General features: G+C 41.5%; 1 protein-coding gene across 1 annotated transcript in view; it reads right to left on the reverse strand.

Moving 5' to 3' along the window:
* ATP8B1 (ATPase phospholipid transporting 8B1) overlaps positions 1 to 25,537 on the reverse strand; it is a gene marked incomplete at its 3' end in the record, with an annotated part of 109,508 nt that overhangs the window by 21,788 nt on the left and 62,183 nt on the right. Inside the window, exons 3-16 of the mRNA XM_081096587.1 lie at positions 24,201 to 24,298; positions 22,562 to 22,675; positions 20,185 to 20,283; positions 20,007 to 20,068; positions 17,676 to 17,748; positions 17,502 to 17,572; positions 15,963 to 16,045; positions 15,689 to 15,847; positions 15,430 to 15,518; positions 13,183 to 13,373; positions 10,112 to 10,320; positions 8,667 to 8,710; positions 7,883 to 8,039; positions 1,015 to 1,203 (exon numbers count right to left, since the gene is read on the reverse strand). Of these exons, the coding sequence (XP_080952713.1) occupies positions 1,015 to 1,203; positions 7,883 to 8,039; positions 8,667 to 8,710; positions 10,112 to 10,320; positions 13,183 to 13,373; positions 15,430 to 15,518; positions 15,689 to 15,847; positions 15,963 to 16,045; positions 17,502 to 17,572; positions 17,676 to 17,748; positions 20,007 to 20,068; positions 20,185 to 20,283; positions 22,562 to 22,675; positions 24,201 to 24,298 (1,638 nt within the window). The remainder of the gene's footprint in view (positions 1 to 1,014; positions 1,204 to 7,882; positions 8,040 to 8,666; positions 8,711 to 10,111; positions 10,321 to 13,182; positions 13,374 to 15,429; positions 15,519 to 15,688; positions 15,848 to 15,962; positions 16,046 to 17,501; positions 17,573 to 17,675; positions 17,749 to 20,006; positions 20,069 to 20,184; positions 20,284 to 22,561; positions 22,676 to 24,200; positions 24,299 to 25,537) is intronic.

Genomic DNA, 25,537 nt, shown 5'->3' on the forward strand with positions numbered 1-25,537 from the left:
CAGTGTAGGAAAGATAAAAAAAGGGTGAGCAACTGTTCTAGGTGAAAGGAAACCAGAGTAACAATCACCTAACGTAATGCGTGATCTTGGGTTGGATCTTGAATACAAAAGACAGAAAGACAAAAGAAAGGAAGGAAGAAAGGGAGGGAGGAAAAAGGGGATAAGGGTGATGGAATGAGGAACATTTCTGGTAAAATTTGAAAACATTCCATAGATTAGATAATAACATGGTATTACATGAAATTTTCTGATTCTTATCACTACTGTATATATGAGTGACTGTTCTTGTCCTTAGGAGATACCCACGTAAGTATTTAGGGGAAAAGGCATTAGAGCTGCAATTTGCTCTCAAATGGTTCAGAAAACAAGAACCTCTGTAAAATACAAATGACAGGGGAAATGTGGTCCATGCTAGCAGTTGGTGAATATGGAAGAGCATAAAGGAGTTCTTCAACCATTCTTACAATTTTCCTATAAGTTTAAAATTATTTCAAATCATGGCTTAAAAAATGTCACTATTAGAAAGCAAGCTTCATCTCCATTTGACAGCCTATTGTAATGCGCCTGGACTGGAGGTACGATTTTTTTATTCCTAAGCACATCCTTGCTGCACTCAGAACTCCTCTCCCGCTGAGTTCTTCCTCCTCTGACACCAAGTGCAGACCACAGGTGTTTGGAGAGGCTCACACGGTAAAAGCACATGTGGGCCATGCTGCCAGCTGTGCAGCTGCCACCCTGAGCACGCTGCATCTGCCACCCCAGACTTAGCAGCTGCCAGCCCGCATCGTCAGAGTGTCAATCAACACTTGCAAGATTCAGATCTCCTGCATTGTCTCTTGGGCAATGGACATCAGCAGAATGAAGGAAAAACACTGGCTTCAGTAAGTCTGCGGAAATCTTCCAGGAGCCTAGTCGTTCATTCCTTGGCTGCTTTCTCCTGATGTCCTAAAGAAAATGTGTGACAGGCAGCATCTGAATGAGAGACTCACAGACATACCCTTGAGAGAGACCTACCAATTATAGACATCCGCTTCCGGTCACTGTTGAAGTCTAAAATGGCAAGAACCGTGTAGGTCCTCTCGGTGCCCATCTCACTGATGGTGATGGTGTTCTGGGTCCGGGCGAGGAAGGCAAAGCCAAAGTCTCTGGCGGCGCTTACCAGAGCGCCCTCGTCAGGAGAGGCTGCCTGGTAGTTGAGCTGACCTAACAGAGGAGCAGGGAGAAAACCAGACAAGCCGTAAGACCCAACGCAGAGCTTACCGCCAACAGTTCCCCCTGAGGTGTACTATGTGGGGGTGAGGATGAGCTGCAGAGTCCAATATTCCCCAAGAAAGGAGTGTGACAATATTAACTTTCACGGTTTATTTCTAACTATAAACAGTAACTTAAACTAGAAGTTTAAAAAAATTGGCCAAGAATAGGAAAAATATTCCCATCATCCACTTAAATTAGAGGAAAAACAACACCGACATTTTGTTACAATTCTTTCCAGTTCTTTTGAAAAAGCCTATAGCTTTTCTTTCTTTTTGTTTTATTATTACTATTATTATATTTTTTAAAATCTTTATTGTTGAAAATATTACATTTGTCTCCTTTTTTCCATCGACCCCCTCCAACTCACCCCAGCCCCCCACCCCAGGCCCTCACCACCCCACTGTCTGAGTCCATGGGTTATGTATATACGCATACAAGGTGAAAAAGCCGATTTCTGTAATAGCTTCTATCATTCTGAATATACACTTATATCCTGAATATTTTAACATTATATTCGAGTATGTTACCATAGCTTTAAAAATTTGCTCTAAACATGATTTTAGTGAAAGTTAACATGTCACCATATTCTTATTTTCAGGTACTTAGTTTACTTTCAAAATTTTTCCTTCTCAAAAATAACACTGCAATAACCTTTTGTACGTATGTATAAAACCTCTGGCTTTATATTCTAACTGAGCCACACTTAGTATTTCTTAGCAAAATACTGAGCTAGAAAATATTGATAATTTTTAAGCCTATTAGTATATATGACTCATCTGTTTTCCAAAGAGTTGTTCACATGTATCTGCCCCTCTAGAAGAGTGTATTTATATCACTTTAGCTATACTCTCATATTAAAAACACACACAAAACCTCACAATTCACCAATATTTTTAGTATCTTTATGTTTTAAAAGTTACATAATGGAGCCCTGGCCGCTGTGGCTCAGTTGGCTGAAGCATCGTCTAGCACACTGAAAAGTTGTGGGCTCAATCTCCAGTCGCGGCACATATGGAAGGCAGCTGATCTATGTTCTCTCTCACACTGATATTTCTTTCTCTTTCCCTCCCTCAAATCAATAAGCAAATCCTTGGGTGAGAATTTTTTTTAAGTTACATAATGGAAAACTGCCTTATAGTCACAATACATTTCAATAATAGAAGTCAGTCTCCCCATGTGGAGTGACAGAAGCCAGATGTGCAAGTGCGTACTCTCTAGCCCCGTGTACACAGACCACAAAGCTGACCAGGCCAACCTGTGCTATTCAGAGTCAGGACAGCAGTTACCCTTGGAGGGGCAATGACCGGAAGGGAACACAAAAGGAACTTCTAGGGGAGTGATAACGTTCTGTTTTTAAAAATCTTGAGTATTTGTGACAAAAGAGTATTCAGTTTGTGAAATTTCATTGGGCTATACATGCTTATCTCTGTATACATGTTGCACTTAAGTAAAAAGTTAAAAAAAAAAAACTCCACGACTCTGCCTATCCAAGAATTTCTACTCTATTTTTTTTGCTTTTTTTTTTCTTTGAATTTATTGGGGTGACATTGGTTAATAAAATTACACAGGTTTCAAGTGTATAATTCTATAACATATCATCTGTATATTATATTGTGTGTTCACCACCAGAGTCAAGCCTCCTTCCATCGCCATTTCCCACCCTCAATACCCTCTTCACCTGCCTCCACCCCCTATTTTTCTACTTGAGTTCTTCTGCCTCAAAGCAGGAAAAAAGTATTTCTGTGGTCAGATGAATTTTACAGAAAAAGGCATTTGGTCTTCCAACAAGGTTTGCCGAGGATGCAAGCCATGGGTGGATGGGCAGCGTTCCCCACCGTCAGTCCACGTGGAAGGGGAGGAGGCTGGGGCTTGAAAGGCTGGAGGTAGAATTGAACACCTCTTCCCTCCCTCCTTCCTTCACAATGCTGCACAGATGGTTCCCTCTAATTAAGTCAGTATTAATCACTGCCCAATTAGTAATTAAAATGATACTTTAGGTTCTCTCCCTCTCTATTTGTTCACCCAGAAAGTCATACAGCAGGAGTGACGAATGGCACTTACTAAACCCAGCCATTCTACAAACATACACACACGCCAGAGGGCATATTTAACCAGAGCTAAACAAGCAGCAGTGAGAACACAGCACCGCCCCCCGCCTCCTCCACCAAGCGTAGCAGGAACGAGATATGAATATTGCATCATATGGATGGCAAACTTATTTCCAACAGAGGAAAGAAACACAATGATAAAAGGTGGTAAAGTTCCCAAGAGTAAGAATCATATCTGGAGCAAACACTGATATTTTTATCATTAAAGAAAACCCTTCCATTTTGTTCTAGCAATGGAACCACAGAATTACAGACTAAGAGAGGGAAGAACTTCAGAGACCTGGTCCAAATTCCAATTTTATGTTTGCAGGAAGCAACCAGGACTGAAAAATGATCCTCTGAAACCATTTCTGAAAACTATTTACTGGACACTCAGAGTCAACCAGAAAGAACTTTTCTTTCTTTTTTTTAAAAAAAAATGTTTTTATGGATTTCAGAGAGGAAGGGAGAGGGAGAGAGAGAGTTAGAAACATCAATCATGAGAGAGAATCATTGATCGGGTGCCTCCTGCATGCCCCCCACTTGGGATTGAGCCTGCAACCTGGGCATGTACCCTGACCAGGAATCCAATCGTAAGAACTTTTCTTTTAAAGATGCAACTGATGGAAATAAAAAAATGCTCACACTACACAAATCCTATTTCTCATGACACCAATTTCATAGCTTCCTCCGGTTAGTAACAGCACTCCCAGTATTCTGGTCACCAGCCTTGAAACCAGTCACCTTTCAGATGACTCTTTCCCCTCAATCATACCTCTCTCTTCAAATCACTTGTCAAGTGTCCCCCACTGTCATGGCTTTCTCATCTTTCTCAAAGCCCCACACTAATCCAGGCCTTCAACTTGTGTTTTAGGACCTAAAACATAGTTGTCAAATCCTGGTGCACCCCAACTTAAAGACTTTCGGGTAAGGAAAGGCCTCCAATTCTTTCACTCTCTGCTCTTATGTGGCCTCCGAGGGAGGCAGGAATCTAAGATGGTCGCAAGGTTCCACACACCTCTTCCAATGATTTAACCCAGTGGTCGGCAAACTCATTAGTCAACAGAGCCAAATATCAACAGTACTTCAAAATAGACTCGTCCAGGCCGAAAAACGACTTCTGTGCATGGGCCACGAAATTTCAATCACACTGTACGCGCACTCGCGTGTATTTTGTGGAAGAGCCACACTCAAGGAGCCAAAGAGCCGCAGTTTGCTGACCACGGATTTAAGCAAACACTAATGTAGGTACTGCTGGGAAGGGATTTTGCAGTTATAATTAAGATAAAATCAGTTGACCTCAAGATAGGAAGACTATCTGGGTATTCCCAACCCAATGAGGTAAATCATTACAAATGACAGGGCACCTGGCCAATGTGGCTCAGTTGGTTGGAGTGTTGTCACATATACCAAAAGGTTTCAGGTTTGATTCCTGGTCAAGGCACATACCCAGGTTGCAGGTTCCATCCCTGGCTGGGCACGTGTGGAAGGCAACTGATAAATGTCTCTCTCTCTCTCTCTCTCTCTCTCTCTCTCTCTCTCTCTCTCTCTCTCCATTAAAAACAAAAACAAAACTACAGCTTTTCTTAGTGAGAGAGCTTCAAAGCATAAAGGGGTTTGATGGAAGGGAGATACTTCACTGCTGGCTTTGAAGATGGGGGGAGGGAGACCTTTAGGAGCAGAGAGCAGCACTGACAGCCAGCAAGGATATGGAAACCTCAGTCCTACAACCACAGGAACTGAATTCTTCCACAAGCTCACCTCTTCTAACCTCCTACACTTGGAAATCCAACTTGTCTCCATTCTCAGTAACTAGAGCAAATGCCTGTCACATACAGCTTGGAAGAGGACACTGAGCTCCAGATGAGAACATGGCCTGACCTGATTTTATGAGATCCTGAGCAGAACACCCAGTTCTGCCATGCCCAGATTTCTCACCTAAAGAACTGTGAGCTAACGAGTTAAGGCAATTTGCTACATAGCAATAAAAAAACCAGTGCAGCCTCTCCACAATTCAATTCTGTTGTGCCCCACATGTGTTCAACACTAGGGCCACACAAACTCTGCTGAACTAGTCAGATATTGTGGTAACATATATGTAAGGGTTTCCTCCTTCCTCTTGTTGATGTTATGTATAATAAAGGCTAACCAATCTCTATTATTCTTATAAAAGAGATAAAACAGCAGCAAAAGACCAAAGACACACCAGCATAGTGAAATTCAAAAGAGGACTCAACTAGAATAATGAGTAGGTGCTCAGGCAGTTCCCTATACTTTCTGGGTCTGAACTTCCTTCCCTATAAAATTTGGAGGAGTGCCCTCAAGATCCCTTCCAAGGGAACCTTTCGAGGTATCAATGCCAAACTAATTATTCTTTTAATCTTCTGGAAATCCAACTTGTCTCCATGCTCAGTGGCTAGAGCATTTGCCTAGCATCTACTGTGTGAGGAAGGATTCCTCGGGATGCAAAACATCCTGCCTTAGCAGAAAGTGGGACAGAGCTGCACAGTGTTAGGTGGGAAGAAACTCTGAACTCCTGCCTTCTTCCTGCAACACAGAGGAAGCTGGTGCTCAGACAGAGACCCTCTCTGCACTAAGTGTTATGACAGGAACCCAAACTGGGAAGGCCCATCTCCAGCACACAGTCCAGGACTCTTCCCATTATATCCCGGAGGGAGGGGAAGGAGGAGAGGAGAAGAAAATAGAGAAGTAAGATTAATGCACAGTTGCCTCAGTTGGCTGGTTGGCGCTGAAAATGACACCACCACACACGCAAAAAAACAAAAACAAAAAACAACAACAACAATCCTCAGAGAACCAAGCTGCTTAACAATATCATACTTGATCCCCATTATAGGAGTGAAATGTGCTTGGCTAGTCAAACAGACTTTGACCTCCGCTTCGGTCACCGGATGTCATCCCTCTTTATCTACCCCACTTTGCCTGCTAATAGCCCTTTCCATGAATCTACCCCAATATGAATTCTACTGTTATCTCTCTTTATTGCCCTATTAGATTCATCCTTGGAGAATGGGTTCCTTAGAAACTTACTGAAAGATACTACAAATGGCTTCTATACATTTAGTCTTTAATGCATAGTCCTTCTCTGGAGTTTTAATACCTGCTACATATGACACCCCAGGGCCGGAAAACAGAAAGGGACCTTCCTATGCTGTGCTGATGAAAAGTGGAGAGTTGACAGGCAGACATGCCAAAGGGTTCCTTTTGCTCTTTCTATAAGGTACATGTCTTTCCAGATAATTTGTCATACATTCACGTGTGAGAAAACGACTAGTTTTCTTAGACTCTGGACGAATTTGCTGAAACAAAGCTGGCACAAGCTGCATTTCATGCATTTGAGAATTCTGCAAAGGATTTATAATTTATGTTTAATATTACAGGGATCTTTCTGAACTTTTTACTGGAAGTGAAAATCTTGGGTCCTGATTAATTCTAATACCAGTATTACTATCAGCAATAAAATTAACCAGTAAAGTTTTAAGATTTCTTTGCAGTAATTTTTGTTCTTAGAATAGATTCCATTAAGGATATACAGATGGAATATTATAGTCAACATTCACTTGGAATACCTTTTTCTTCTGTATGGATCTTACCCATACGAAGTAGAAACAGGCCTTTTAATTAAAAAATGTAAGCACAAGCAGTGTTAAGAAATTGTGTTTAGACTCTTAGACACTATTTAACTGTTTTTATAACTATATTTGCAACAATTTTGTAGGTAAATATCTTTAAGTATATGTTTGAATTCTTAATGTAGACAAAAAAAAGCTGTTGCTTCTTCAATTTAGTGCATAAAAAACAAAAATTGCTTAAATATTTTGGGGGAGCACAGGATACATTTTTCTTCTGTTACTATACAATAGTAACATATAATCATCATACAAAAATAAAAGACTACAGAAAATAAAAGTAAAAAAAAAAAAAAAAAAAGAAGAAGAAGAAGGACTTCTGCAAAGGAGCTTATAAGTCAGCTTTGCTTGTTCCCGGGCAAATGCACATTCATTTTGCTCCTTCAAATGAGAAACAGGCACCTTAGAGAGGGGCTCTGACTGGTATTATGTTTCAAACCCTAAACATATCCGAATCTAGAAAAGTCTGTCTCTGAAATTATCGTGTAGAAAAGATCGTCCATGTTTAAAGTCCACTTATGATCCAGATAAGATTTGACTCTTCATTCTCAATAAACCATGTAAGTAGTAATACAGCTAGAAGGATTTTGATCCTCCTATTATAATTCAAGAGTCAACCATTTCTTCCAGTGATAAGATTTCATTTACAAAGTGATAAGCACATCTGGAGCTACAGCTGTGGAGAAGATGCCAGTTCTCAGAGGCCGTGACCTTTTTCATGCTTTGCTACCCCATCTACCATCTAGCGGCAGGTGCCCCTGAGTGCTCACTGCTCGAGTGTGAGACAAACTTCTCAAACTGCTTCATACACATTTGAGTCCCAAAAGCACGAGTTACCTGTAAACTAAAAAAACTGGTCTTTAATATCTGAGGTGCAAAGAAAACACCTACCATCAATTCTATCCACCATGACAGTGTGGCAGATTGCAAGCAGGAAGAAGAATTGTCGCACTTCCGGCTCCTTCCCTGACTGGATTTGCTCGATGAGATAATGGTCATAAAAGGCGAGCTTCCCATCTGCATATGTGTTCCAGCTAAAATCAACTTGCTAGAAGAAAGAAGTGGAACAGGAAAAGAAAATGTGATTTAAAAAAAACACACAATTTGGGCTTAGCAAATGATATGAACTTTTATTTGAAGCTAAGTCTTTATGCAAAAATCACTGCAGGATTTCAACACATTCTTAACTGTCAAAGGTTCACACCTGTCTTAAAGCTAAAAGATACCTTGTGGGTTGGAACTATGGCTCCCAAAAGCTATGTTGAAGTCATAGCCCTTGCTACCTGGGAATGACCTTATTTGGAAAGAAGGTCTTCGAGGATGTAATCTAGTTAAAATGAGGTTATATTGAGTTATGGTGGGCCCAATCCAAAGGCGGGACATTGGGACACACACGGGGGAACACCGTTTGATGACAGAGGCAGACATCTGCAACCCAAGGAAGACCAGGGATTGTAGGCAACCATCAGAAGGTGGAAGGGGCAAGGAAGGGCTCTTCCCTAGAGCCTTCTGAGGGAGTGTGGCCATGTGGACACCTTGATTTCAGATTTCTGGCCTCCAGAGCAGTGAGAGAAGACATTGCTGTTGTTGTAAGCTATCCATTTTGTGGTATTTGTTACAGCAGCCCCAGGAATGAATTCACACCACCACCGATTCCTTAAGTTAAAGGACTCACCTCTATTTTGCTATGATTGTGTTGAGAAGCATCCCGATGGTCTCCTGAAAAGCAAACAGAACAAAACCAGCTGAGTCTCCGCCTGTGTCCAGAGTTCCCTCTTCACCTTGTTTTGGGTCTATCTTGGTTGTGGTTCTATGGGTCTCATAGCCTGTTTCTGGACAAACCTTGAGTCAAAATGGTTTTTATTTATATTTTTCAAGAATTGTAAAAAAAAACCCAAAATATAACAAAGAAGATGATATAGTCTGCATGTGGCCTGCAAAGGCTAAGGTATCTCCTATCTGGCTCTTTATAGGAAAAGTTTGATGACTCCTGGAAGTTCAAACAGGGTGCCTGTGTCCTCTACACTGCAATGTCCTCTGGGCCCAGACCATGTCCTTTGAAGTTCTTTACCTCCCCCCCGCTCAGAAGGCACTGTCAGTGGGCACACGAGAATCACTTCCTTGGCCCCCCACCCCGCCCCCATGTCCCACCTTTCTTATGGATGCTCATCAGTAAGAACACATTTCCAGTATAAAATTTGCTATAAGTGGAAAGCATACAGTGTTCTTAAAGCTTTTTTTAAAAAAAAAACTGTATTAAATAAAAGAGCACTCTAATTGAATATAGTATTAGCCTTAATATTTTTATAAGTATACAGCACATTTCAAAATGTTAAAATGGAAATCAACTTAAAAATAATTGTGGTAAAAAAAAATAATTGTGGTGAAATACGGTACACATAACATAAAATTTACCATTTTAACCATTGTTAAATGTACAGTTTGGGAGTATTACGTGGTAAACACACTGTTGTGCAACCATCACCACCGTCCATCTGCATAGCTCTTCATCTGGTAAAACTTAAAGTCAGTTCTCATTGAATAATAACTCCCTCTCCCCGGCAACCACCATTCAACTTTTTGTCTCTAGAAATTTGACTACTCTAGATAAGATACTGCATATAAGTGGAATCATACAGTATTTGTTCTTTTGTGACTGGCTCCTTTCACTGAGTATAATGTCCTCAAGGTTCATCCTTATTGAAGCATGTGTCAAAATTTCTTCCTTTTTAAAACTAAATATTCCATTGTGTATATATAGCACTCTTTATCTTTTCATCCATCAACTGACACTGGGGTTACTTCCATGCTTTAACTATTGAATAATGATCCCATGAATATCGGTGTGCAAATATCTCTCTGCATCAATCCCTGCTTTCGATTCTTTTGGGTATATATCCAGAAGTGGGATTGCTGGATCACATGGCAATTTTGAGTTTAATTTCTTGAGGGATGTGTGCCTATTTCTGACTGCTGACCTCGCCCACCATGTGTTCCCGATGCCACCAATGCTCTGGCTTCAGGATTCAGCCTAGGATGAGCACCGGGCTCTGCATTGGGAGGGCACCAGCAACGCTGGGAAGGCAGGCTCTCAGGGGCTGAGGAACGGCTTCCACTCACCATATATTTTTCCATTGATGCAGCACTTTTTAAAGGTCATGATATTTTGTGTGAGAGTCCCTGTTTTATCAGAGAAAATGTAATGGATCTGCCCAAGCTGCTCATTCAGCGTAGTGGTTCTTGCCTTTGCAGGCGTGTCCTTCTCAAAGTAGTACATCTGCAGGTCCCAGTTTATGAAGTAGCTCTGTCCAAGACGGATCACTTCCACACTAGGAAGACAGAAGATTACTTTCAATAGAATTCTCAGACACGAGTTGGCAGATGGTGGATTTTATCCTCACTTGTACGTACAGGAGTGAGCTGCTTACCTACAGAGACACAAGCCAGGCAATAGCCCATGTGCCCAGCTTCTGGGTTCTCCTGAACAAACATACCTTTCTCTAGGTTTAGGGCCAAAGTGCCCTTCTCATTCCCACTCACTCCTGAGCACATCCAGCCATGGCCTCAGTGCCCCATGTTCCAATACAACTCAGTGGGGCGGGTGACATGGTGGCATGCAGAGGGCACCATGTGGCTATTCTCACTCTCTTTACTCTCATTCTCTACTGTACTTGGGCACAACTGGAATGGCCATGTTTACCATTACCCCAATTCTAGAGCAAGTTCACCAAAGTTACAGACCCAGCACTCTCTCCAGAAGGGAAAAGGGCTCTTGGCAAATAACTCCTAAACTGTGATTCCACACTCTGAAAAAGCACAGTTTCCCCCTAAATTCTTATAGGGCTATTGAATGTCCAAAATAAGATATTCTAAGAGGATCATCTCAATTCTAAAACCCTAAATGATTACATATATCCAGTTATAAGGAAACTGTTTACATATCCAGCAAATGTTAAGTGGGCAAAGATGCCTTATAACAAGTTCAATAGATGGAAGGATAACTCCCTTCCTCCTTCCATATATGCTTCCTGAGTGCCTGCTCTGACCAGACACCATTCTAGGGACAGGGGACACATTAGTAAATAAAGCAGACAAACTCCCCACTCTCAAGGAGGTTACCTTCTACTGGAATCAGATAAATAAAAAGACAAGTAAACACATATCAGGTGGTGAAATTTCTCTGGAGAAAAATCAAAGCAGGGTGAGGGGAGATGGAGACCAACAGGAAACAGAAGTGACATTTAAGATAGAGTGGGTGGAAAGGCCAAGTGATCATATGTGATAAGAGAGCAGAGACCTGAAGGAAATGAAAGAGGAATTATGTAGATACGGACTGAAGGATGTTCCATAAGAACAGGCATGAAGGGGCTAGCACCCCGGAGCATATCAAGGAGGCGAGAGTGGCGGGAGCCCAGGAGGTTTCGGTTGGAGGTGGAGGAGGGCAGAACCTCAGATCAGCTGGGCCTGTGGGTGATGGTGTGGCCTCACTGAGTTTGTTCTGAAGGTAACAGAGCTACTGCAGGTTGAACACAAAGCAGAGATACTATCTGGAATTACCTGATCTGACTCATGCCTTAAAAGGGCCTTTATTTCCCAGAGAAATAAAGAAATCCCAGTAGTCACATGACATGACTTTTTTAAACCAATAACTACACATACAGCTTATTTTATAAATTACATTTATAGTTTTAGACAAAATAATCTGTATATGAGTTCCCTTGACAAAGGTAAAACTCACCTCAGAGTTTCTTTCTTTTTTAAAAAAATATATTTTATTGATTTTTTACAGAGAGGGATAGAGAGTTAGAAACATCAATGAGAGAAAAACATCGATCAGCTGCCTCCTGCACACCCCCTACTGGGGAGGTGCCTGCAACCAAGGTACATGCCCTTGACAGGAATCAAACCTGGGACCCTTCAGTCCACAGGCCAACGCTTTATCCACTGAGTCAAATGGGTTAGGGCTCATCTCAGAGTTTCTTAAAGCCATCTGCAAACAGATGGCTCCCCTGGGCTTTACTTCATGTTAAAAGAACAACAATAACTACATGTAATAAAATTAAAAAACACACAAATGCACATGTAATAAAATTAAAATAAAATAAATGCTTCTAATTACAGGTGCGTATCTGACCCTGTGTGTCTCTGGGCTATTATCTACTGGAACTAAAAGCAGACTCTGGCTGCTGAGTACATTTCAAGACACAATCCTTCTCCCCAAGGTCTAAAATCCAACTGACCAGTGACAATGAACTTGGATATTAAAGAAGGAAAAAGTAGCCCTCGATGGCATTGCTCAGTGGTTAGAGCACCAGCCCACACACCAAAGGGTTGCTGGTTCCATTCCTGGTCAAGGGCATATACCTGGATTGCAGGTTTGATCCCTGACCCCAGTCAGGGCACAATGAAGGAGGCAACCAATCCATGTCTTTCTGACTGTCTCTCTCTCTTCTCTCTCTCTCCCCCCATTCTAGTCCCTCCCTCCCTTCCACTCTCTCCAAGACAACAATGGGAAAAATATCCTCGGGTGAGGATTAACAAACAAAAGAAAGAAAGAAAAAGTAAAAACGGAAGAAATAGCACAAAACCAGGAGGTTACCATTTGTCAGAGGCATGAGTCTGCCCCTTATTGTGGCTGGGATCAAGATTAGTAACAAAACATTTTGAGAGGCTTAGGGGGACAGGGAGAGTGGCATTCCCATGGGAAGATCGTGGACTGGAAGTCCAATGAGTTTTACAAGGAATGGATGTGGCAGCGTCAATAGGGGAGGGGAGGGTAATCAGGGAGAGGCAGATGAGACTTTAGGACGGCTCCTAAAAAGGAGGCAATTAAATTTTCCCATGACATCCTAAATCTTCACTTTCTCCCAGGCTCTTTCTGAAGCTTGGGTTTTGGAGCCCACAGAGAAGGGATCTTACTAAGCGAGTGATTACAGGAGGAGGGTTCGACCTCTGAACTCTAGTAGTCTTATCGGTCAACAGGCTGAGATACAAGCTGAGCCTGGCACAAAGCAGACAATCAACTGTTCACTTCCTTTCCCTGCATTACCACCCATTCTGAAATGAAAGTTACTTTCTTACTTGTTCCTTATGACCTTTGAAACAACTATTGCTAGAAAGAAAGGCTCCAAGTTGCAAAAACGTACTGTGTTCTTCCTTAAAAGCAAAGGCCCAAGTGTAGACAGCCTTACCTGACATAGAGAGAGATGGGCACCATGGTGTTCAGAACAATGATGTAGCCCCAGAAATTGAGGAACCCACGGTAGGAGGGGCTAGAGTCTTCTCCATCATAAAGGTACCAAGAATAATTGGCAACTTGAGCTTCCCAGTAAGCATGGCCAATGGCAAGACCAGCAGAAATCAGGCTCAGAAGAACAAAGATCTACAAGAAATACAAGATTGAAGGGTAGCATTCTGCAGGATTTCCCACTCGCTGCATTTCATGGATACTAACTACTTTACATATTTATGATAATTTAGTAGCCTGTAAAGACAACACAATTAAAATAGAAACAGTGCCATAAGAATGCTTTGAAAGTCTATTTGATTTCTATGAATGATTGATTTATCCTACATTCCATATATGAGGTGAGGTTTTATTCCAAAATTATATTTCTGAAGAGAAGATAGCGTCTTACAGTCAAATCCTTAAACACCCTCATATTGTACCACATTCTCTCAGTTACTTTTATTTTAAATAATAACACACTGGGGAAGATACCTTACCTTAGTATGAAAGATTTTCAAACATTTAATTAGATGCTTATAGCTAATGTTTAATGGAAATGATTTTTTTTTTAAGGCAAGGAAATTTCACCCAGATTTGGGTAATTATTCTTGAAAGTTTAATGATCACTTTATGTTTAAGATCATTTAAGAAACAATATAGTAAGTATTCTGTTGTGGAAATTATGATTATATATCTAAGGGATGAATAAAAAGTCAACTGTTTAGTAGTATTTGGGTACTTGTGGTAGTAATAAAATTTCCAAGGACAGATTAAATTTCTGGACAGATTCCCAAAGTCCTACATCTCAAAACAAATTGCCACAGAGGAGAGATGATGAGCTCATTGTGAGTGCTCCAGCCTTAGTCAAGGCAAGATAGTGAAGATGCACATGAAAAATTCAAATCAAGTTTTCATGAAATGTGAGAGCAGGGAAAAAAAGAATTGTTTCTTAAATTAATATATTATTTTTATGATTTTAAATATGTATATGCAAGTAAAGTATTATAAGTATTATTTCTTCCCTATAAGTATATATATTCAAATTAAACAAAATACTTTAAAAAAATTAGTTCTCTTTGGGAACCTGGAGGAGCACTTAGTATTTGGGGCCACCCTAAGGAGCAGGACTGCTTGCAAGCTTGGTCTTAGCTGGCATCTGGGAACCTGGATATTGGGGAAGTTTTCTGATTCCTTAATTCTTTCTCTTTTTTTAATTAAAAAAAATTGATTTGAGAGAGAGAGAGAAAGGGAGAGGGAGAGAGAGACAGAAACATCCATGAGAGAGCATATCGATCAGCTGCCTCCTGCATGCCCCCTAATGGGGATCAGGCCCACAATCTAGGCATATGCCCTGACTGGGAATCGAACCAGATCTCCTGGGTGCATGGGTTGATGCTCAGCCACTGAGCCACACTGGCTGGGCCTGATTCCTTATTTCTTATGCTCTGATAAGAATGGCTCATCATGCCTCTTTGTGTATGTTTTATGCTGACCATGGCTCTCCTTCGGGGAACCTGGAAGTCTGGTGATCCCAGGCTGACAGTGCCTACGTGACCAGACCCCAGTAAAGCCCCAGGCACGGAGTCTCTAATGAGCATCTCTGGTGGAGGCAACATTTAACATGGGCTGTCACCAATTGTTGCTGGGGGAATTAACTGTGTCGTGCGTGTGACTCAACTGGGAGAGGACTCTGGAAGCTTGTGCCTGGCTTCCTCCAGACTTTGCCCCAGGAGGCTTTTGCCTTTGCTGATCTTAGAGTAATAAGTTATAATAAGTCAGAGCTGGGAGTACAACTATACACTGAATTCTTGGAGTCCTCTTTGTGAGTCATCCAATCTGGGGGTATGTCTTGTGGATTCTCAACACACCTTAGATTTAGGCTTGCTTTATATTTGGATTTATACAGCGTATGTTGGAAAAAAGTTTGCTTTTAACAGAACTACCCTTATGGGAAACTAACCGTGAAATCAACCCTACCTTGACTTCAGGAGCCCAGACCCCCTAACGTATCTAGCCCCCTGGTTTAGAATGTGGCCTTTCTGAGAAGAAGCGAGGGAAGCCTCTCTCCCCACTCCAACCTTGAAGTGACTCGTGCCTTTTCCACCTGGCCTGCAGAGGCCGGCTTTCTTTGTATTAGGAAAACATACAACAAACTTAGAACACAGGACAGCAGTCTGGCCTCTCCTCCGCAGAAAAAGAAAATAAATACCGTATAAACCATGTAGTTCATCAGGTAATCAATCTTAGTTCTTTTAAATCTGGTTTTCCCACTATTCCTCATTATTTTAGTGTCGGCACCTGGAAACGGAAAATTCAATATGATCAATAATTGGAAAAATCAATGCACCGGCCTGTGGATAAAATTACTCTTCCGTTGGTTTCCATGGAGAAAGAACAGAAGAGCAATCCCCTCCTTTAAATCTTGAAAGTACCTATCATATCAATTTCCCAAGAAACTTCGAAAGTACCTGCAAAAATGACCAATCCATGACAGAAATCGGTGTTCCTAATTACACAGCCACGTAACAAAATTTTATCAGCATCCAAAGAAAAACTTGTGTTTCTCCAGAAGAGTGTTCCTGTAAACTTATCTAGTCGGTTATTGGGTTCTTCGCATTCAACAAAACCTTTAAAAGAGATATGATTCACATAAATACTCACACAACATTTCCTAACTTTAATGAATAGGGACCGAATCAAGGAACTAAAATTTAAAACAAAGGAAGATGTGTTTTCACAAACCATCAAACGTTGCCAATGAATTTTCTTTTTGGAGATATTGGTGTGTGGCTTCAAGTGCCATTTTGAACTTTAAATTGGTTTCTCTAGAGAGAGAGGGGGAAAAAAGAATTAAACAGACAAATTTTAAAGTTCAAACGGGAATATAAAGAAAATTGTTCAAAGTAACATTAGGCAATCCTAGAAGCAAAAGCTAAATAATTTAGCTTTTTTCTTTTTTTTCTTCCAAACTTTCTGATCATCTTGGAACTTCAGATTTGGACAGAAAAACTCCTGACCTGGGAAATGTTGCCAACATTCCTACCAGATGGAGGCACCAGAAATGCTCCTTCCTCCTTCTAACTAAACTCTTACACCAGCCTAAACTATCAAACTGCTGTTTAACAACTTAGCTTCTATTATTTAATCACACTAAGGTGATTCTACAAAACATATATTTTACAGAAAGTGTCTAGATTAGTGGTTCTCAACCTTCTGGCCCTTTAAATACAGTTCCTCATGTTGTGACCCCACCATAAAATTATTTTTGTTGCTACTTCATAACTGTAATGTTGCTACTGTTATGAATCGTAATGTAAATATCCGATATGCAGGATGGTCTTAGGCGACCCCTGTGAAAGGGTCGTTCGACCGCCAAAGGGGTCTCGACCCATAGGTTGAGATCCGCTGGTCTAGAACTCTAGACTGTCAACTTACTGTTTTCCAGAGTAAAGAAGTAGATCCCATGTCTTTGAAAAATAATCCTCTCTTTCCATTCCCAAATCTTGGCATGTTCTACCCGCTCACTATTCTCACTCATGGGAATAACAGCTGTTTTATAGTTAAGATGGAACATCCTCTGACTGGCTTATAGAACAGAGGAAGATCTAGGTTTTACTCGGCAATTTCAGCTCTCCTTAAGGAGGCATATGCACAGCTGGGCTGTAAGGAAAGGGGTTTACACCAGCGGCGTCCCAACTCTGCCACTTACTGTGTGACCTCGGACAGGCTACTTCACCTCCTGGCCTCAGTTTCCTCATGGGCAATGCCAAGGTAATAATATTACTTGTCTCAGACAGTTGTTGAGGAGATTAAATGAGCTAAACCATTAATCTAACGTAACCTAGTAGGCCCTCAATAAATGTACTGAAAAATAGGCCTTTACTCTCTTTCAAGTGGAAGCATAATAATCAAGACTAACAAAGGGAGAAGTCAAAACTATCTACTGGCAAAGACTTTAACAATCTGTTCTTTTTTTCTAAAATAGATTGCATTAATTGTCATTCAGAGGTGTCTGAACCCTGCTGAGCAGTTCACAAAGGGCTGGGCGTGCATTTGACCCTTTCACCTTCCCTGAAAGGTGGGGAAAGGCAGGCGTGACAGCACCACTTTATAAATGGAATCAGACAGGGAGGCTGGTCGATTAGGGACACTGCTGACCAGAGAGGATGTGGTAGAGGCCAGGCCAGCTCTCAGGGCTTCCATTCCAGGCATGGCTTTCAACGTAGCGGACTAAGCCTTCCAAGGGGAGCTTTAACACAGGCCCACCTGAGACCCACTTACCCATCCAGTTCGGCCGTTTCGACATAGCAGAGGCTGTTCGGTTCAGAGCTGGACAGCAGTAAGATGTCAGCCTGTTCGAAACCAAACACACCAGTGACACAGAGACCCCAGACCAGACCGAGCGCCAAGTCAGATCTGGGAGAACAGGAATGAGATGCGAGCTTGTTCACTTACTGGAATAAAATCATTTTTCCTCAGGCGAATGACATCTCCAACTTGAATCTCCTTCCACTTGGTAACTTTGAATCTAAACATTAAAAATACAGATAGGTTATGGGTGTTTTAAAAAGAGCTGCTGGCAAGAGACCTGGCATTATTCTTTCAGGAAGCCAAAGGTTCTGGAAGAACAGGAAAATCACAGGAAAAGTTTGGCAAAAAGTTCAGCCATTTCATGACGTAGCCCCATTAAGTGGTCAGGAGAACCATGTAATCATCTGAAGGAAGCAACAATGATGGTGATGATGGTGATGATGGTGATTGTCTTCTTTCCCTCCTCCGTCTTATAATTAAGGCTTACAGGGGGCTACGTAAATGTGTGGCCAGGAGACACATGCCACCCTTTTTTGGTTTTGCTCATGTCCTGTGTTCCCACCACTCCTGTCCTCTCTTTTTTTTTTTTTTTTAAGGGAAACTATTTTTTTTTTGTTGTTGTTGTTAATCCTCACCCGAGGATATTTTTCCATTGGTTTTTAGGGAGAGTGGAAGAGAGAGGGAAAGACAGAGACATCGATGTGAGAGAAACACACTGACCAGGGCCCGGGCTGGGGAGGAACCTGCAACCAAGGTACCTGCCCTTGACCAGAATCGAACCCGGGACTTTTGGTCCACAGGCCAACACTCTATCTACTGAGCCAAACTGGCTAGGGTGAAACTATTTTTTTTATTATTGATATTTGAGAGAGGGAGGGAGAGAGAGAGAGAAAAAAAAAAACATGGATGTGCGAGAGAAACATTGATTGGATGCCTCCTGTATACATCCCTACCGGGGATTGAACCTATAACCTAGGTATGTGTCTTGACCAGGAATCGAACACACCACCTTTTGGTGCATGGGACAACACTCCAACCAACTGAGCCACCCGGCCAGGGCTCTCCTGTCTTCTCCATTATCCATTACCTCCTCAACTGCAGGTCTGAGTGGTCCCAGGACAACAACATATTATGGCTCCCACATGGGGCCACCTGGAATCCTCATGGAACTTTAAAGTTTAAACTACCTTTTTATTTATTTATTTATTTTTTTTAAAATATATTTTATTGATTTTTTTACAGAGAGGAAGGGAGAGAGATAGAGAGTTAGAAACATCGATGGGAGAGAAACATCGATCAGCTGCCTCCTGCACACTCCCCACTGGGGATGTGCCCGCAACCCAGGTACATGCCCTTGACCAGAATCGAACCTGGGACCCCTCAATCCGCAGGCCAACGCTCTATCCACTGAGCCAAACCGGTTTTGGCTAAACTACCTTTTTAATGAGTCTATATCACTTTTACAGTAAGTCTAATAAGGGTATTGATAAAATGTAAAATAAATAAAATGATGACTATTTTCAGCAACAAACTCCATAGGCAATACCCATTTAAATTTCTAACAAATAAAAATTTAAAAAGTTTTAGAATATAGTCTGTTTTAAAGGTTTTTCATATATAGAAAAAGATATTCCCAACAGATATTATGAACCTACACAATGAATAAACTTAACTTTTTGGAGGCAGGAATTCAATTACTATGTTTGTCCTCCATGAATTTATGGATTAAAAAGACCTAGACATTTAAAATACATTTTAGATACATGCTAACATGCTCGTTTCCCCAGTTTTATAAGAATTTATCACACAGTTCGTAAGCCCAGGATTTTTAAAAATTGGCTTTCAATAAATAAAATTGTAATTAGTTTACATTTCAATATCTCTAAAACTGTGAATTAGCAATTTGCACATGGGTCTCAAATGATAACTAAACAAGTTAGCACCTTCTTGCCACAGCTCTTTGCAGGGATAGAGGCAATTCCATTGGACTTTTCCACTAGGATGTTCGGGTCCCCTTAGGAGGCCCTTGTTGCCCTGCCCCATCTCTGCCACTGTTCCCTAACTTTTGCTGTGCAGGGCTTTACTCAGATGCCCGACACCATGCCCAGTTTTCCAGCTAAAGCGACTCCTTCCTTCACTGAACTCTCAGAACATCTTGTTTTCATCTTTCTCATTATGATCTGAATCTCATTTGAATTATTTGTGTGGGCGTCTCATCTTTTGTCCCCAGCAGAGATGGGAGCAGCACATTCCAGAATGATGAAGTTGTGTAAACATAGAGCCACGCAGCCCAATTGGCAACCTCCCATCATGCAATTTGGGTAGAGCCTCCAGGTCACAAAGGGAGTACAAAGTCGTAGAAATTTTAGAGGGTGAATACACCGCTAGATTTTCCTAATGGTTATCTCCAACTATGTTTCTAGACGTATTTACACACTAGAGCCTTGTAACTAGGTTACCACTGACAGACAGTACCTGCCATCCTTAATGACTTCACATGTCCTGTTGTTGACTTCGTTATCCATTTTATGGCGAGCCTTTAGAAGAGAGATGGAGAAAGGTTATATTAATAATCTCAAAATGTAAAGTGTTAATGCCAAACTAAAAAATAAGCTTGCAGCCATGAGGGGAGAGTCTCACGGGAAATCCTTACCACATCATCCACCAGGTCTTTTATCGCCGTGATGCCCAGCACCAGAAGCAAGGGCACCAGGGTGGTGTACCACGCCAGGGTTGTGATCTGAGGGATGGCCTGGAAGAGACAAAAAGGCATACATGTGTGCCCATGAAGGCAAACACACAGGTCACTGCTAATTCTAAGCTTACTAATTTGAAGTCTAATCTTCATCATCACCCACCCAAGCCTGCATCCTGCAGCAAACAGAGAAAAGGCATCTACGCGTCCAGCCAATCTTCCTCTTACCACCTGCCCCCTCTCTGCCCTCTCTCTACCCTCTGGCCTCCCAGAACAGAGCCCAGAGAACAGTGGCTCCTGAAATTGTCCCATTGTGACCTTAACTGAACACCAAGGAGGCTTTGTAACATGACCCTAGAGGAGAAGTGCTCCACTTTTTGTGTGAAAATCCCTATTAACTGGGAGGGTAGCATGGGGTGTGGGTGGAAGGAATCCTTTCACTTTGAGGGAATGCATAAAGCAGGCTCTTCACTGCTAGGGGCTGAGCCTGGGGGCTCGGAAGCAGGCAAAGATGGCAGCGGGTAGTGGCTGGCTCTGAAAGCTAGTGATTGGATGGGGCATCTTTGGGGGCACTAGAAGAAAGCACTTCCTTCAGTGGCATTGCTATTGGCCCAGGCAAAAAAGAGGCTGGCCTTGCAGGAAGCCAGTCATCCATCAAGATGGCATACATTGGAATAACAGATTGGAAACAAAATTTAGTGAAGATCTTTTGTTACCAACTAATTGATCTCTGAGCCATACATACTGGTTAAAATGGCAGGCCTTACAGTCAAGCTCTTGGACCCAAGTCCTGCCCAGTTCTACCACGTATGGGTCACCAGACTTGGAGCGAGTTCCTTTGTCTGCCAGGCCTCACTTCTCTGCAAAATGCACATTACAGTAGTATTCAACTCAGAGCACAAGAATCAAGTGAGGTAACAGTGCAAGGAAAGGGCTGTCTCAGGCTGTTCCTGTCACCTACATTGGATTGCTGTACTTGAAAAAAATTGGAGCCATTGGAGGAGACGAAGATCCTTTTCCACATTATTGTCAATATGTGTAACTTGCCTTTTCCTGCTAGAAGGAAGTAAGAGGAAAGTCATCCACTCATCACAGTGGTACTTTATAATTTGTAGTTTATCTCTCCAAGCCTATCTCAAAGGTCCTTCGTGATAAGGTGACCATCCTGCACTGTAGAATCAGCAGGTCTTACATTCCACTAAATCTGATGAGTATCTATTTCTCTCTCTCTCTCTCTCTCTTTCTCTCTCTCTCTCTCTCTCTCTCGTGCGTGTGTGTGTGTTTCTCTCTCTCAGTTTCTCTCTCCCCTATTCGCTCTCTCTCCTCTCCACTCCATGTATCCTCCATCCCCACCCAGACACACGTGCTACCATTCTCACAAAACCTTCCTGGGTGAATCCCAGCAGGTGAGACTATTTTTGAGATCCCATGGTTGGTATAAAGAATGTGATAAAACCAAGAAGATGTGCCTTCCTCTGTAACCTGTATATGAGATGCTAACGGGTGACACTCCCAGTGGTAGAGTTCCTGTGATTATAACAGCTCCTAAACAGATAAAATTAATGCTCTCCAGATAAGGGTGGGTTGTGTTTTTTTTTGGTCACAATAAAGAAAAATTAAAACTCAGGAAAAAATTGGCCTTTTCCAACGTAAAACAACTGCACAAAAATAATTTATTGAGATTTATGACTAAAATATGAATGGAAATCAATAATATACTTGGGGAAATTAGGCATTTAAGTAAAAAATAAAGGGGAAGCATAAACAATAGATTTAATTTTAAGGTACAAATAATAATTTTACAACGTGAAGATTTTAACTGGATTCATATTAGGGAAGCCAGTTTTAACATTCTCATCAGTATAAAATAGAATGTTTAAAAATACAGAATTAGCCCTAGCTGGTTTGGCTCAGTGGATAGAGCGTCAGCCTGCAGACTGAAGGGTCCCAGATTCGATTCCAGTCAAGGGCATGTACCTGGGTTGCGGGCACATCCCCAGTGGGGGGCGTGCAAGAGGCAGCTGAATCGATGTTTCTCTCTCATTGATGTTTCTAACTCTCTATCCCTCTCCCTCTCCCTTCCTCTCTGTAAAAATTCAATAAAATATATATATAAAAAAATACAGAATTAAAATAACACTTCCATTTGCTCCTTTTCCCTGGTCATTTAGCACCAATGGAGCCAGTTCTGTGCATAAAGCATATTCCTGTACGAGCATCGCCCTGACGTTAATATAAAAACTTTCAAGGTTAGTCGAGATATATCCATTCACAACATAAATGTTACTGAGTCACCATAATTCAAAACAGATTTTAAGATATCAAAGGTCATTACCTGTAAGATAAGAAGGACCAGGAAATAGAAATTGGCTGCTCTCTTAAACTGCTCAAACAAATTCATTGGTAGAAAGGTAAAGGCATTATACTTGTACGTTTTAATTGCATTGGTCTGTTGGAAAAAAGAAGAAAGTCATTCTAAATCTCGCCACACATTTATCACAATGTACACACATCTGCGAAAGCAGTAAGTCCTATAGCCAACAGTGACACAGAGACGTCATTTATCCCTAAGAAAGATACTGCGATTTCCTTTAAGCTTCTAACTCTAATCAGGCCTCAAAATGACTCCTTGGAAGCCTAAATCAGAGATGGTATCAAGACGCAGACATTTCATCCAGAAGTCTCTGGCAAATCCAACTGTGACCGAATGTGCCCCGAGATATCCTTGACCCCTAGAGCCTCTTAGAAAACAGAACAAAGGGAGATGTCAACATGGGCAGCAAAGCAGGAGGGGAAGGAACACTTTCTGTTTAAGGGGAGATGGAGGCTGCTATGTGAGAAAGAGTAACAGATACCATTGTGGGCTGAACTGTGTGCCCCAAAAGTTACATTCAAGTCCTGCCCCTGATACCTGTGCCTGTCACCTCATTTGAAAAGAGGGTCTTTGCAGATATAATCAAGTTACAATGAGTCATACTTGATTAAGGTGGGCCCTAATCCAATACTGAAGGCCTTAGAACAGCGGTTCTCAACCTGTGGGTCTCGACCCCTTTGGGGGTCGAACGACCCTTTCACAGGGGTCGCCTAAGACCATCGGAAAACACATATATAATTACATATTGTTTTTGTGATTAATCACTATGCTTTAATTATGTTCAATTTGTAACAATGAAATTGGGGTCACCACAACATGAGGAACTGTATTAAAGGGCCGCGCATTAGGAAGGTTGAGAACCACTGCCTTAGAAGGAGAACTGGGACACAGAGAAACAAGGGAGAAGTCCATGTGAAGACAGACACAGACGAGAGGGATGCTCCTACAAGCCAAGGAATGGGGAGAACAGTCAGCTGCTGCCAGAAGCTGGCCAGGTGTTTGCAACAGACCATTCTTCAGATCCTCCCAAAGGAACCAACCCTGCCAACACCCTCCTTTGGGACTCTGGTCTCTGAAACTATAAGACAATGCCTTTCTGTTGTTTTCAACCACCAGTTTACTATCCTTTCTTACAGCAGATCTAGAGAGCTAACAGACAACATTTCAGCCCACACTTCACAGGTGTCCTTTAGCATATTTCAAAGGTAATAAGCATTTTTGAGGTGAAACTATCTCCCAAATCTCTAAATCTATCATAGGCAGGAAAGGGAGAGATTCCTTTCAATTTTTCTTACTTTCAAACATAAGGCTTTTGTGATATGATTGTATATTCTGTCATAAGACATGTTAAAGAGAATTTTGCAAATACATAGGGAAATTTTCAATCTACATAATTTTGTTTTGTTTCAAGCCACCCCTAGACAGCCTCAGGGCAGCCAAACTTACTGCAATGACATTCTATAGAGCTAACAATGACTGTAATGGCCCCAGGCCAGGGGTTATCTAGAAGGCAGGTGTCACATGAAGCTGGCAAGCAGGTTGGCCATTGGAGAAAACTGGCTTTTAGTGAAGACAATTTAGGCAGTTAAAATCAACTTACCGCATATTTGCTCTCCTTGATACAAAAGAACTTGGTGTTCATAAAATGAGGCTGTTCGTGGAAGCTTCGGTCATTTGCTTTGACTTGCCATGAACAATCTTTAAAAAAGAAAGAAGAAAAAAATCCATGAAGTAGTCAATTAGCATGTTGTTATGGGTTGATTTGTGTACTTCTCAGATTCACTTGCCAAAATCTTACCCTCCACCCCTACCTCCGAATATGACCTTATTTGGAAATAGGATCATAGCAGATGGAATCAATTTAAAGTGAGGTCATTAGGATGGCCTTTGACCCAACATGACTAATATCCTTTAAAAAAAAAAAGTAAATTTGGACACAGAGATACACATAGAGGGAAGATTATGTGAAGTCACAGGGGAAAGACCAAGAAACCAAGGAAAAAGGCCTGGAACAGATTCTTCCCTGAAGGAATGAACATTGTCAACACTTTGGACTTGAACTTCTTGTGAGACAAGAAACTTCTGCTGTTGAAGTTCCCCAGTTTATGGCACACTAATGAACATATTGTAACTTGTCCATAGAACATCAGGATTCTATAAAAGAGCAAACTTTGTTTAAATACCCAAACAAAAATCCCAGAGCCCCAGAAGGTCACAGCTAAATTATTTTTTTGAACTCATTTACTTATCTTTAAACCACCCAGTTTGTGGTACTCTGTTATAACAGGCCTAGAAAACTACTTTATAACATTTATAACCCATTATTTAGTGAATGAATAAATCAAAGAAAAAAGGCATAACCAATGAACTCAAACTTTTGAGTTCTGATCATAGGTTAATGTTATGCACTGCTTTATCCCTATCTGAATTATCTGTCAACTTTATAAGTTCATTTTATGTACTTAATGTCACATCTACCATTCAATCACCACATCTAAATTCCAGGGCACTTCAAAAAGTCCAGTCCTAGCCGGTTTGGCTCAGTGGATAGAGCATCAGCCTGTGGACTGAAGGGTTACAGGTTCAATTCCGGCCAAGGGCACATGGCCCGAGTTGCGGTCTCAATCCCCCAGTAAGGGGCGGGCAGGAGGCAGCCAATCAATGGTTCTCTCTCATCATTGATGTTTCTGTCTCTCTAGCCCTTTCCCTTCCTCTCTGAAATCAATAAAAATATTTTTTTAAAAAGGGAGTCCACAGCTTCTCTGTTACTGGGGGAAACATTTCTCACCCAACTGGTTATCTCTTAAAACACTTCTCCCTAACCCTGCCCTACACTAACTCTTTCTAACCTGATTCTCCTTGGGGGTAGTTTTTGCCCCAGTTATCAGAAGATGTTTCCTGGTTTAACAGAACATTTCCCAACTCTGTGGAAGTCTC

The sequence above is a fragment of the Myotis nattereri genome, assembly GCF_964212035.1.
Source record: "Myotis nattereri genome assembly, chromosome: 8".
Taxonomy (NCBI): domain Eukaryota; kingdom Metazoa; phylum Chordata; class Mammalia; order Chiroptera; family Vespertilionidae; genus Myotis; species Myotis nattereri.